At 38.3% G+C, this 15,012-nt stretch overlaps 1 protein-coding gene across 1 annotated transcript in view; it reads left to right on the forward strand.

Moving 5' to 3' along the window:
* The window catches only part of LTBP2 (latent transforming growth factor beta binding protein 2), a 135,808-nt gene that overhangs the window by 61,995 nt on the left and 58,801 nt on the right, over nt 1-15,012 (forward strand). Inside the window, exon 9 of the mRNA XM_070754851.1 lies at nt 12,480-12,554. Within this exon, the coding sequence (XP_070610952.1) occupies nt 12,480-12,554 (75 nt within the window). The remainder of the gene's footprint in view (nt 1-12,479; nt 12,555-15,012) is intronic.

The following is a 15,012-nucleotide window of genomic DNA, read 5'->3' on the forward strand; positions in this document are numbered from 1 at the left end:
GCCAACTGGTAAATGTCGCCTTAATGAGATGGGCAGCATGGAATTTAAATAAATAAATGAATGAAATAAATAAAAAATAAATGGAAAGGTAGCCTGCTTAGGACTGTTAGATATGCAAAAAAGTATTTACAGTATTTTGTTAGACTTTGGGGAAAAGATCACAATAGGTGATTTGTTTGTTTGTTTATTGGATTTATAGGCCGCACCTCTTCGAGGACTTGGGCGGCTTACAGCATATAAAAGAAAATAATATGATACAATGTCATAAATCCAATTAAACTAAAATCCCCAATTATTAAAAAGTCAAGCATTCCCACTCAAACCACAAACATACGTAACATTCATCGATCAGGGGGCTGGAGTCTAATAACCTAGCATAGAAGAGCCTTCAGGCTCTTACAGAAGGTGAGGAAGGTGGGGGCAGTACAGATCTCTGGGGGGAGCTGATTCCAGAGGGCCGGCCCCCCCACAGAGAAGGCCCTGCCAAATGACATTGCCTAATTGACGAGACCTGGAGAAGGCTGACTCTGTGGGACCTAACTGGTCGCTGGGACCCATATAGAAGAAGGCAGTCCCATAAGTAATCTGGTCCGATAACATGTAGGGTTGATACGAGTATCCAATCCTCTCTTTAACCCACACCATAGAAAGTGGAATGGCCATGGTTATAGATAGGTGAATTCTGAGCATGCCTTTTGTAGACAATAAAAGGGACTCCAAACACAGAGGATTCCCATTTAATGACTTAAACAGACATAAGCTATGTCTCTGAGATCAGGCACCACACTTTGTATTGTATAATTGTACTTTATATGCTGACTCACAATAGCTAGGGGTGTTTTGTAATGATGCTCATTTTGAGGGACTGCACTGCTTCTCCAATTGCTGAGAATATGTTACAGGTAACCAGAGGTTATGTTAAATTAAATGCTCTTGTGATAGAGATAGGAATAGGCATGGTGACAGGGATACAGAAACAGATATGTAGACAGAAAGGAGAAAGACAGACAGATGTCAGGCAGCATAATGAGTTTTATGGCACTGATCAACAATAACCAGGGGTGGGCTACTGCCCGGATGGGAAGGGGGAATGCAGTGGGGTAGCAAAAATGGAGCTCCACCCCAGATCACCTAATTTGCACTGAAAGATGTTGAAAGAAAATGCAGGGTGTCCCGCATAAGCAACGCCCACAGTGGGGTAGTAAAAATCTTGGTAGTCCTTCACTGACTATAACTATAATGCTTGGCTCCAATTTTCTCCCTAAATTGGAGCACTCCCTATAGTTTATCTTGAATAGGTCAAGTTGATTTGACTGATTCCAATGGGGGAATGCAGTCCTGTAGAAAACTAGGGGCCGAGCCTCGTAAGGCTTTATAGGCAAATAAAAGCATTTTCAATTGTCTCAAGAACTCTTTTGCCAACCAGGGCAGGCACCAGTCATTGCATGTTGAATCAACTGTAGCTTCTGAGTGATCTTCAAAGGTGTTGTATCTTGAAATGGCTACCTTGTATTTCCTGTAGATAGTTTGTTCCGTCTTCCAGCGCTGTCTGAGCTAAAGCAGGAAGTCGCTCCTGATTGGCTCAGACGCGGCTGGCTCTTGCTTTGGCGGGAGCCGCAAATGTATAAAAGAAGCGGTTTCTCCAAGCAGAGCCAGTCGGTACTAGCTGAATTGTCACTTGCCTTGCTGAGCTGTCACTTGTTCTCTGAGCTGAATAAAAGTACCGATTTGTTTGAACCCTGCCTGCGGGTCTACTTCAAAAGGCTATCACATCTAGAGTCTGTGCCAGTAATCTAACAAGTGCATAAACCAAGCAAGATCTTTCCATTCTAGCTAGTGGCAAGTCAACCAAGTTGGGGAAAGATTCCCCGGGCCATGTCATCGCCTGTTGTAATAGCAGGAAGTGCGAATTCAGGAAAACTTCCAGGTCATGCACCACTTCCTTCAGGGGGATTGTGGAACCCCTTGCAAGACATCTGTGGAATAGACAGAGCCCTTCAATGGACAAATGTTAACTCTTATCTTACTGGGATTCAATTTAAGCCTGTTCTCTCCCATTCAGTCCCACTAGGCATCAAAACAGGATTTCAACAGCATCATGGATGACAAACATCTGTCAAAATTGCTATTGTTAATGCCTCTAGGTTTTAGAGTGCCAGTTGGCTGTCACTGCCATAGCATTCCTTCAGTCTTAGAACCTGAAGGATAGGTAACATTTGAAGATTTGAAGATACAACTCTTCGCAGCCATTTTGAGAACACAGAAATCCAGAAGGAGTAAGGCTGATCCCCCTTCCCCCATTTCTTTTTGCTTTGGACAGGACAGAAGATATGCGTGGGAGCACAATATTTTCTGGAAGTAGATTTTTCTCATTCCTACCTTAAAATTACCCAACGGCTGAAAAAACACACTGCTGACTGAGTTATATCATTTCACTGAAAAAATTCAGCAGTGATTTGTGGGTGTTGGGTTGTCCATCTATCATTTTCAGCCCCCGTGCATGTCTTAAACTTCTTATTTGCCTTCCTATTACTCTAGTCCAGTGATTTTCAACCTTTTTTGAGCCGCGGCACATTTTTTACATTTACAAAATCCTGGGGCACACCACCAACCAAAATGACACAAAATGACACCCTAAGACACTCTCCTCTCTTTTTCCATCCCTGTCTCCTCCCCACCCTTGTGTGTGTGTGTGTGTGTGTATACACACTCTTGAACCATTTCAAAAAACAGGTGAGGGCTGGGGGGGGTTTCTCTCTTATTCTTTGGGTGCTTTTTATCATATGCTTTAAATCAAGAGTCACTTCTCTCTCTTTTATTTCTCTCTCTTTCCTCTTATTCTCTGTCTCAATAATTTTCTCATTTCTCTTTTTTCCTCCCCTTTTTGCTCATTTCTCTCTTTCTCTTTCCCTTCCTCTCCTTTTCTCTCTCTCTCTCTCTTGCTTTCTTTCTCTCTCACTCTTGCTTTCTCTCTCTTTCTCTCTTTTCTTTCTCTCTCTCACACACATTCTTTCTCTCTCTCTCTTTCTCTCTCTCTCTCTCTCTTGCTTTCTCTCTCTCTCTCTCTCTTTCTTTCTTTCTTTCTCTCTCTCTCTCTCTCACTCTCTCTCTTAGCAAAAAGTTCAGAGTCTGGAACCTGAACTTCCTTCTTCGCGGCACACCTCACCATGTCTCACGGCACACTAGTGTGCCACGGCACACTGGTTGAAAAACACTGCTCTAGTCAATTTTATTTAATTCTGTGTAGATTTTCAGACAAATTATAAATAATTCCAGCTTTTTAAGTGTTTCATTTTCTCAAACAGAAAAAAAAATACTATGTATTGAAATGGGTACTTTTGAACAAGGTATTCAATGCATTGTGTGAATGAACTGGCAAATAGCTGGCAGATTGCCCAGATAAGGTTATAACTGTTGAGAAATGTTGAACACTATTATAGTGGTCATGCCAAAATTTGTGGTTGAATGGAAAATATTATAAAACCCCAAATCCTTGCCCATCTATGACAAAAACAATAATAAAATAATTCTAATAAAGGCATGAAAATAGTTATTGAAGCCTCTGCAAGAAATGCTTCCAATGAATGTTGTAGTGGTACCCCAAAGGCTGGGTACTCAAGCTGAGTATGTTGAAAGACATTTAAATGGGAAAAAGAATTGATTTCATGGAAATGGAATTTATGCAGCACATTTAATTAAGAATGCATGTATAGAAGCTTTTTCATCAAGTAGAATGTTAGCATGATTTAAGACTTGGTTACTCATTTTTTTGTAGAAACCCCTAAAGATTTGAAAGAGACTTTACTACTCTAAAGGGTTAGCAAAGTCTCTGTATTTAATGTGCAGTTATTGTACTGACTTTCTTTAACTTATGAGACTTTTCTAATGAAGTGCGGTTGGAAGTATTGCACTAATTCTTCATTATAAAAAGGAGTAACCAAACAATTCTAATAGCTTAAGTAGATTCTCAATTGTTTTCTCAGATTCTCAGTTGTTTGAATGAAACAACTTGAATGTATTCCAAACACTAGAGATTTTTTGAAGTATGCTCTTGATATTATGGAACAAGAAATTTATACACTATGCTGTAATATGGGTCTAAAAGAATCCATCCCAACTTCTATTTCTCCAAATGTTCACACAACTATCTTTCATGAGGTTACTAATTATTCAGACAGTTTAAAATCAATTGTGAATTTAACCACTTTAATTCACAATAGCATGGCACTATTTTGATAAAATGTTCAACTGAATGATTGAAAGTCAGTCAAATGAGGCTTCCTTCCAGGAAAAGAGATATGCAAATGGTGATAAACAATCCCCCAAGTAACCATAGTTCTCATCTGATGAACTGATCTCAAGCATATAGTTATGTCAACAGGCAGGGTTGTAAATCTGTGTGGTATTTATAGGTACTGATTATTCATATTAATAAATCTGTTCAGGTTTCTGTTACCCCTCAAGCCATATTCTTTCATATGCAGCTGCATTAAGTGATACAAGGCACTTGGAGCATTGTAACAAACTTACAGTATAGCCTCAAAGAGTGTGGCTAGTAACAAATGTGTTTACAAACCAGTCCTTCTAATTGAGAACTTGACACTCTGAAAGATATAAAGGAGTGGCTGTCATTCAAGCAAACATCTTAGATTATTTGAAAGTTTGCAGAAATGAAATCTTCATACTCAATTCAGAGTTTGCATAGAGATAAAGTATTTCCAGACAATCTGCAGATGAATGCCCTTGAAAAATTTAACTTCAGAAAGTTCATCAAAATAAGGCTTACTACTCCTTCCTTCATTCTCTGACCACCAATGCCCCTAACAATTGTATCCAAATGATATCCTGAACAACATGGGAGGAATCTCAGCATGGGAGACCTGCTGCATGTCCAATGAAAGTCCCCAAATTCTCTATTTTTAATCAAGAGCTCTCCAGAGAGCTTTGGATCTGCCACATACTATTTTGGTTATGTTGTTCACAATGGTTTGCTAAGCTTCTGGGGATGGCATCAGGAATGGAAATATTTTTTTCTGCGAAGTTTCTTTAAGCAGCTTAGCTTTGGAGCTAAGTATCTGGGATACAAATATCTTATTTTGTGCTGTTTACAAAGTGGAGAGATCCATTGTTTTATTTCAATGAATAGAAACTCAAGAGGATCAACAACTTTGTGAAGAAAACTGGTGGGATTGACATAATATTCTATTATGTAATGTTTCACATTTAAAAATGAAGATGTTTTTATGGTTGCTTGTGGATTTATATAAAAATTCCGAACAGGAACGTAGTTTAGACTCAGAAATTGAGAGAGGGGGGGGGCACCAAATTGTTACCAGAGATAGAAACATAGAAATATAGAAGTCTGACGGCAGAAAAAGACCTCATGGTCCATCTAGTCTGCCCTTATACTATTTTCTGTATTTTATCTTAGGATGGATATATGTTTATCCCAGGCATGTTTAAATTCAGTTACTGTGGATTTATCTACCACATCTGCTGGAAGTTTGTTCCAAGGATCTACTACTCTTTCAGTAAAATAATATTTTCTCATGTTGCTTTTGATCTTTCCCCCAACTAACTTCAGATTGTGTCCCCTTGTTGTTGTGTTCACTTTCCTATTAAAAACACTTCCCTCCTGGACCTTATTTAACCCTTTAATATATTTAAATGTTTCGATCATGTCCCCCCTTTTCCTTCTGTCCTCCAGACTATACAGATTGAGTTCATTAAGTCTTTCCTGACACGTTTTATGCTTAAGACCTTCCACCATTCTTGTAGCCCGTCTTTGGACCCGTTCAATTTTGTTAATATCTTTTTGTAGGTGAGGTCTCCAGAACTGAACACAGTATTCCAAATGGGGTCTCACCAGTGCTCTATACAGCGGGATCACAATCTCCCTCTTCCTGCTTGTTATACCTCTAGCTATGCAGCCAAGCATCCTACTTGCTTTCCCTACCGCCTGACTGCACTGTTCAGCCATTTTGAGACTGTCAGAAATCACTACCCCTAAATCCTTTTCTTCTGAAGTATTTGCTAACACAGAACTGCCAATACAATACTCAGATTGAGGATTCCTTCCCCCCAAGTGCATTATTTTACATTTGGAAACATTAAACTGCAGTTTCCATTGCTTTGACCATTTATCTAGTAAAGCTAAATCATTTACCATATTGCACACTTTAGAGTCATCGGCAAATAGGCAAACCTTCCCTACCAGACCTTCCCCTATGTCACTCACAAACATATTAAAAAGAATAGGACCCAGAACAGACCCTTGTGGCACACCGCTTGTAATCTGACTCTGCTCAGAATACTCGCCGTTAACAATAACTCTCTGATGTCTACGCTTCAGCCAGCTGCAAATCCATTGAACTATCCAGGGATTAAGATGCAGGGTCATTAGTTATCTCAAATAATTCACATGTCAGTTTGGGGGAAGTAAAAAAAGAATGACTCAGAACAATCTAAGGAGAAGATTGTTGTAATCACTGTAAACATCAGTAGATGAAAGAGAGATCCATTAAAAGAGAAAAACAAATTCATTAACTTCAGATTCTAGGTAGGTGATGAGTGCAGTTGTCTAAAAAATGTTCATGGAAGCTTGATATACTTTGAGGTTTCAGTGAATAATGTTATTCCTATTTATTTAGAAAATATTTTTAACTTTTTGTTAACATTTTAGCATTTTGATTGTCCATTGTGATAAAACATGTTTCCAGTTTATGGTTCAGAAAATATAGTTTAATTCTAGGGGCATGCATGCATCTGATTTCCCAATAGTATGACGGATCTTTTATGTGAGAAAAAATTGTCAGGACACACTGTTTGCTTGCAGAATAACAAGACACTGAATTGATATGGGAGAAATAGAATGTTACCTGGAAAGTTAGGAGACATCATGGTCTTTGGTCATCTGCAGAAACTTAAAACAAAGCCTAAAGTATTGCATTCTGACAGTAGATGAAGACACAGAAGAGTACATCATTTTAGCCAACTCTGAGATTCCACTTTCTTCCAAGGAGAGATCTTTCAGCTGCCTGTTAGTCTAAACCACATTTAGTCTTTCTGGAGAAAATTATATGCAGACACTTACAGAATTAAAAAAATGCTAATTCTTTTGGCAGCGTCTATGAGTCCGGTCACTGGCTATGTCTGTCAGAATATCTGACCTATTTTCTTTCAGTGACTTCTCTTTCCTAGTTCACATCCACTCAACCACCAACAGATAATTATGTGCCATTAAGTAGAATTTTAACAAGCAGGATTCACTCTGACAAGGTTTTTGTGGCTTTTCTCTGTCTGAACCAGCTTTGAGTAAATGATGATATGTTAATGGAAGGAAATAGTTTCATAATAATGGTAAAATTTGAATGTTGCTCTAGATAGAAACATATAACAGTGTTTCAAGGGCAATGAATATCTTAAAATATAAAATTAATGATACTTTTATTTTTTAAACATAATTTTATTAAACATTTCCATGATTAAAAACAATACAAAACACACAAAATAACGCATAAAACACACAAAAATTTCCTCATTACAGCTGGTATCACTGATAACAATTATTTAGCTAAATTCTAATTTTTATATATTTTACTCTATTATTACACATTGATATTTACATTATTGCTATTTACATACATACTGTATCCCTTTTTTTAAACATTCTCTTACATACGTACATATAGGTATTCATACGTTATTATCTAATTTTTATTTCTATTTTCTAACTAGATATACCATCTTCTTCCAAACTTTGTAATATTCTGATTCATCTCTTTCGGGTAACTCCAGTCTCAATTTCTCCATTTCGGCACATTCCAATATTTTACTAATAATCTTTACCTCTGACAGGCAGTCAGCCTGTTTCTAATGTTGTGCTAAAATAATTCCAGCGGCTGTCAGTATATGCATTATTATATATTGAATTTCCTTATCCATTTTCATTTCTGGAATATCAAGAAGGAATAATTATGGTTTAAATTGTATTTTTTGTCCTGTTATTTCTTCCATCCAGTTCTTGCAATTGTTGAATTGGTTTTCTTTCCCTTTTTCTCTTTTAGTTTATAGGCCAACCATCTTCCCTGTTTATTTGCATCTTCAAAATAGTTTTGTCTCATTCATCTAATCTTCTGAACTACAGTGATACTTTGTCTTACAACCTCTCGTCATACAAACTTTTTGAGATACAAACCCGGGGTTTAAGATTTTTTTGCCTCTTCTTCCAAATTATTTTCACCTTACAAACCCAAGCCACGGCCACTGGGATGCCCCGCCTCCGGACTTCTGTTACCAGCGAAGCGCCCGGACTTCTGTTACCAGCGAAGCGCTGCTGGGATTCCCCTGCTGGGGTTCCCCTGCAGCATTACAAAAACACGGAAGTCCAGAAGTGGGGTTTCCCATGGAGGGGAACCTCAGGGGAATCCCAGCAGCGCAAATGGGCACTTTGGCTGGCAAAAGGGGTGAGTTTTGGGCTTGCACGCATTAATCGCTTTTCCATTGATTCCTATGGGAAACATTGTTTTGTCTTACGAACTTTTCACATTACAAATCTCATCCCGGAACCAATTAAGTTCATAAGATGAGGTATCACTGTATTTCTTTCTGAGTACCGGTAATTAAGTTAATTTTATGCTTAAACATTTCTCTTTCTTTCTTAATTTTCTTATCTTGGGAATATTGCATCCTAACTTCTAATTCTTCCAATTTCTTTTGGCGTTCCAATTATTTTTGCCATGTAGGCTATTATCAGTCCTCTAAGATATGCCTTCTTGGTATACCATAAGTTCTGTAAAGTTGTATATCCATTGTATAAACATTACTGTTTTCCTGCAGAAACAGGTCCAATTCTTTTTCTATGCATTCAATATAATTTATTTCTTTTAAAACCTTCTGGTTCATGGCCCATTTCCCTTTCTTTTTTATTCTTCCCTTCCATTTCACTACCATTGGGTTATGACTTGCTCATGAATTTGCTACAATCTCTACTTCTGTTATATTATTACCCAGTTCCATATCCATCCATACCATGTCTATCCTGGACCATGAACCATGCAAGTTAGAAAAGAAAGTGTATTGATTTTTTTGTGGATTCACTTCTCTACAAGTATCTTTCAGATTCAATTCTTGTACCAATTCAAATAAAATATTCGGTAATATTTCCCCCTCTTCTTTTCCCACTTTTATAATCTTTCTTTGAAAACATTACTGCATTAAAATCTCCTATCAGACAAATATTCTCAAATTATAGTTCTACTATCTTCTTAAGTAATTTATTGTAATATTCCATCTGATTTGTATTGGGCGTGTATATGACCGCCCAGAGTGTATATTTTTCTCTGAGTAGTGTTTTTTCTTCTTTATCCACATATAGCTGTCTTGGTTTTAACCTTTCTTTAATATATACTACTATACCTCTTTTTTTTTTTGTGCCAATGCCAAATGAAATTTTCCTATTTTTGGAAATTCTAGAATGCGACCTTGCTGTTTTTAAATGTGTGTTTCTTGTTTATCAAATAATGTCTGCTTTCTGTTTCTGAAGTTTGGAAAATACTAACTTTCTTTTAACAGGCAAATTCAACCCATTTATATTAAGTGATATTAATTTAATTTCTTCTTACATCCTATTGCCTATTGGTTCTCCACGTTCTTATCCTTTCTTTTGTCTCCCTTTGTATCCTTGCCTTTGCCCCTTCTTTTTCCTGTTGTTCTCTACCCGATCTCTGTCTTTTTCCTTGTTCTCCTTCCTTCCCTTCTACCTGTTGATCTTCCTAGCTTTCCTCTTCCAATACCTCCCTATTCCTCTTCCTCTTCCAATACCTCTCCATTCTCTTGTTCTTCATCCATTCCTACATACTGATCATAAAACTCTCGAGAGTAAAAAAGGATCATAAAACTCTCTCAGAGTGTCAAGTCTTATTTTCTTTTATCTTGCCATGATACAAGCATACCCTCCAAGATCAACCATCAGAACATTAACTTATTTTTCACTAGTTGCAAGGACATACATAAAAACATGTTGGACTTATTTTGGGGTATATAGCTGCTCCAAATTATGTTTGAAGTTCATCCTGACAAAATAAAGTTGGGCATTTTGGTGAGGTAATGTTGAAGGAGAAATGCACTGGCAAATATTTACTTTGTAAATCATTATAGTCATGTCTCATGTTCTGGTAGTTGTTCAAGGTAAATATGTAGTGGAATGTGCCCAACAGTTATAATATCAGCCCTGTTAGGTGGACCAGACCAAGAGAGCTAAAACTATTTTTATTGAGATTGGCTACAATAGTAGACTGTTGGAAGTCTGAGTGCGCTGTATCTCCCGCTGCATAACTCAGTGAAAGTTATTTTCTTTACTTTCCCAAATATAGTCTTTTTTTAAATACATGACTGTTCCTATGGGATCATTCTTTGTCAAGTGGACCAGGTGTCCCCACTTGACCACCTTCAATTTCAATCAAACTTTGCACTTATATTCCTTATGGTATAAAACTGAGGTGTGCAAAATTTTAGGTCCATATTCCAAGCATTCAACAGCACCCTCAGTTTTATACCATAAGGAATGTACTGTATGTAATGTTGGTTGAACCCAACGAAGTTGGTGGCGGAGTTCGGGTAAGTTCGCCAAACCCGAACTTGAACCCCAACACTTCTGGCCCCGCCCTCCCATCTAACCTCACAGACGGCCCTGTGCATTGTTAAAAGATCTGCTAGTAAAAACTGTCAGTGTTCAGGGCGCAGCAGGTGGTTACTAGTGAAGAATCAGCTTCTCTAAGCCTTCCAAACAACACCCGCCCTCCCTCCGTGTCGCATGGAGCTGAATGCAAACGTTCTTTGCTCCTCCACCATTGGCCGACAGATATTGATGTAGGCTGCTATTGGGCAGCGTAAAGGGGAGACACCTCAAATACACTTGCTCACACCCAACCCCCCCCTCTTTCCCTTCCTCACCCATTGCCATCCTTCCTCCCCGGGATCCTCCTCCAACTTTGCCCCGCAGTAGGCAGATGGGAATCCCCACCCCACTCTCCCAGCCTCTGCGCCACCCCACTCCCTTTTCCAAAGAGCACCAGGGTGGACTTCAACTCCCAGGGTTCCTCAGCCAGATTCACTGAATCAGAGCCCTCTCCCCCTTCCACCCACCGCAGTGTTCGAGTGAATGCTGAACCTGAACACAGAGTTCGGGTTCGGCGTGCTGAACATCGCAAAGTTCAGTACAAACCTGAGCTATGCAAGTTTGGTTCGCCCAATACTAACTGTATGTGCAAAGTTTCATTGAAATTGAAGGTGGTCGAGTGGGGAAGATTCTGAAAATTGGTCCACTTGACAAAGAATGACTGTATGTTTGGTTGTAATAACAGGATAATGACAATGCTTATGATAAATGGCATCGCACGTATCATGCAATAATGCCATCCGATGATATAGAATATTTACAATAATAATAGGTGAAGTAGGTGGGAGAAAGGGAGAAATAATGATTTTTCCAGCTGGATTTTTCTGACTGGATGGTGGGGAATGGAAGGATTTATATTCCTTGCAGATAGTTGGTCATTTGCATTCTTTTACTGAGTCATCAAGGTCACCTGGAGGTTTATCTGTGTCATCCTCCCATTCCCCACCATCAAGTCAGAGCTGAAGAAGCTTCTTGGATGTGAAGTGAAATGTCTTCAAAGAAAAACAAGAAAATTCAGTTGCCTCTTTAAAAAAAGTACTTTTGGGACAACCATGACCTGGATGACTGAGAATCTCCATAGACATCCAGGGACATTATATTATAAACAATTGATAGTGTGATATCCATGCTATGAAATTGTTGTCTAAGTTATAATATCTCAAGAGCCAACAAATAAAACCAATGTATTTATCCTGAAAAAATCTACCAGAAACCCAAATATAGTGTGTTCTGAATAACTTGCATTCAATAAACCTTCATTATACCTTTTTTCTGGGACACTTAGTACTGGTTTCCGTTATAGAAGTTGTTTTTTAAATGAATGAACAATCCCCATAATGTCTGAATTGGCAGAATTTTTTGGATCACTCCCCTTTGCAGATTGGATCTTCCTTGATTACCTAATTACTTGTGGATGATAAAGTGGATTATACATAAATTATCTGGAATAGAAGGATGCACATTCATGGATGCCTAGGAGAAAACTAACATGGTATAGTGGCAAACATTGTTAAACGTTTGGTGAAACCAATTTGACTGCAGAACTATCTGGATTACTTTTGACCAATCATTCTTTATTTATGCCAATATACCTCACAGAATTGTAACTGGAGAGTGTGTATAAAATGAGAGGAAGTTTCATATATATGCTCTGAGTTCTCATAGAAAAGATGAGGTATAAAAACAAGATTATACTGCAGTACAGCACAATATAACACAATGCAATAGTGTATCGGAAGAAGTGAAAGGGGGAAATCTTAATTGTCCATCCATGATGCAATTTCCCTTTCTCTTCATTTAGCTTATCCGACAATAGAAAATGGACATGTTGAATGCCCACAAGGATACAAGAAACTTAATCAGAGTCACTGTCAAGGTAGGCAACCATTTCTTTCTAATCTCCTTTCGTTTAGGTAAAAATATCCTCAACGGTGGCTAATTACACTGACTTAACCAAAAAGTCTTTTTCCTGGCTGTGTTTTGGAAGCGTGTGTCCATTGCCTCCTTCCCAATCTTCTCCTTCTTCCCTAGCCTTGGAGTTCCTCCCATAGAAATACTAACCTATTCTGGTGCCACTTAACTTTTCCTTCTTGGCAAGACTGGGCAAGTGGTGTGACCAGTTCAGGTAACAATGAAGCAGTTGTGCCAAGATTACTGTTACTGTACTTATATATCTCCTCCACTGTAGTTTGCTTAGTTACAAAACTGGAAATATCTACTATATTTGACAACTTTGAACCTTCCTGCTTTGAAGTCAATAGTTGCTGCCTTCAAGCATGAAATCTGGTTTTGATTTATTGGTTAAAAGCAATGCTGCTTTCCAGGAGATACAAATTCTTAACTGTGAAATATATATTATGATAGATACTCCTCCAGACAAGACAGAGTGGCTGCGAGTACTGCCTCTCAAGGACACGTCCATCTGTCTGTCCATTACCTGGGGGGGATTATTGACCCCCTCAGAGAGGGTCCACAACTTGGGCGTCCTCCTCGATCCACATCTGACTTTAGAACACCATCTTTTGGCTGTGGCGAGGGGGGCGTTTGCCCAAGTCTGCCAGGTGCACCAGTTGTGGCCCTATTTGGACAGGGAGTCTTTGCTCACAGTCACTCATGCCCTTATCACCTTGAGGTTCGACTACTGCAATGCTCTTTACATGGGGCTACCTTTGAAGAGTGTTCGGAAACTTAAAATTGTTCAAAATGCAGCCGCGCGAGCGGTTATGGGCCTTCCAAGATATGCCCATATCTCATCATCACTCCGCGGATTGCATTGGCTGTTGATTGGTTTTCGGACACAATTCAAAGTGTTGGTTATGACCTTTAAAGCCCTACAAGGCATAGGACCAGATTACCTCTGAGACTGCCTTCTGCCGCACGAATCCCAGCGTCCTGTCAGGTCCCACAGAGTTGGTCTCCTCAGGGTCCCATCAGCCAGACAATGTCTGCTGGTGGGCCCTAGGGGAAGAGCCTTCTCTGTGGGGGGCCTGGACCCCTGGAATCAGCTCCCCTCATAGATTCACATTGCCCCCACTCCTTGCCTTTCGAAAAAATTTCAAGACTCATCTTTGTCGCCAGGTCTGGGGTCATTAGATCTTTCCCCCTGACCAATGAGTGTTTCTTAGTGTGTTTTATGGAGTGAATCATAATGAATGTTTTAAATTATTTTAGGATTTTTAGGGTTTTTAAAAAATTATATTAATTGGACTAGATGTACTACTATGCTTTTATATATGTTGTGAACTGCCCTGAGTCCTCAGAGAGGGGCAGCATACAAATCCAATAGATAGATAGCTAGATCCTTCCACTTGTTGACAAATACCTAAATACAATAAATAATAAAGTAAAATAAAATAAAAACCCATTAAGGATATGTCTGAACAGATGCATTACTGAAAAAGGATTGCAAGCTTGGAAGTTTTTTGTTTCTTTTTAAATGCTTACACTTGGAAAATTTGCACTAAAGCAAGCCTGTGTCAGAAAGGTATATGTTTTAAATAATGGAAGCAGACTAATTTACTTTTTAAAAAGGAAAATAAATTAATAGTTAATTAAAATGAAGAAGTAGACATCTTCATATGTTAGAAGATGGAAATAATTGCAAACTTTCTATGGGCAAAAGAACCTGCAGGGACAGATTATTATTTGAAAAATACAAATAGTAAAATGGATGGGATTTTATATCTTTTTAAGTGAGTGAATTTTTTACAACATGAGTGAGGCAAACATCACAATGCTAAAATGCTAATGTAGAAGAAGCCATACTTTGTTGTACTTACATTTAATATGTAGGATGCTGTGGCCTAATCTATGCACAGATGGCCATTTTAAAATTCATAGATGCTTATCAACAAATGTGTTCAAACATCTTTTTGCTTTACTACTGTAAGTATATAAAGCAAATACTTTGAAAACATAATCTTGAAATACGCCAGTCACAACGCGGCCTGGTGCATGTTAATTCAGTAACTATATTTACACTGGCTAAACAATGGAGTTGTACAGGTTTCAAAAATGGTTTGGAATAAATACTGTGGACCTCACTGAAGTGAGAGCATAGTATCTGGCTTCTCTCAGGCTTTCTGTGAGCCTGAAAAGAAGAAACATCTGCTTTATGGAATTAGCTCATTAAAATTAATGTGACTCTTAAAGTAAAGGCAACATTTTCCCCAGACTTATTAGGTCTGAGAAGAGATTTTAACCTAATTCTCAATTTGAGCAGCAAAAACTGTTTTCACTTATAAGAAAAATCATCAGAAAATCTGTTCTTTTTATTTTTTGTTCAAAATAAAGTTTTTGCTTTTGTTATTCCTGGTCTCCTGGGTTTTTTTCTT

Source organism: Erythrolamprus reginae, chromosome 1, assembly GCF_031021105.1.
Source record: "Erythrolamprus reginae isolate rEryReg1 chromosome 1, rEryReg1.hap1, whole genome shotgun sequence".
NCBI classification, from domain to species: Eukaryota; Metazoa; Chordata; class Lepidosauria; order Squamata; family Dipsadidae; genus Erythrolamprus; species Erythrolamprus reginae.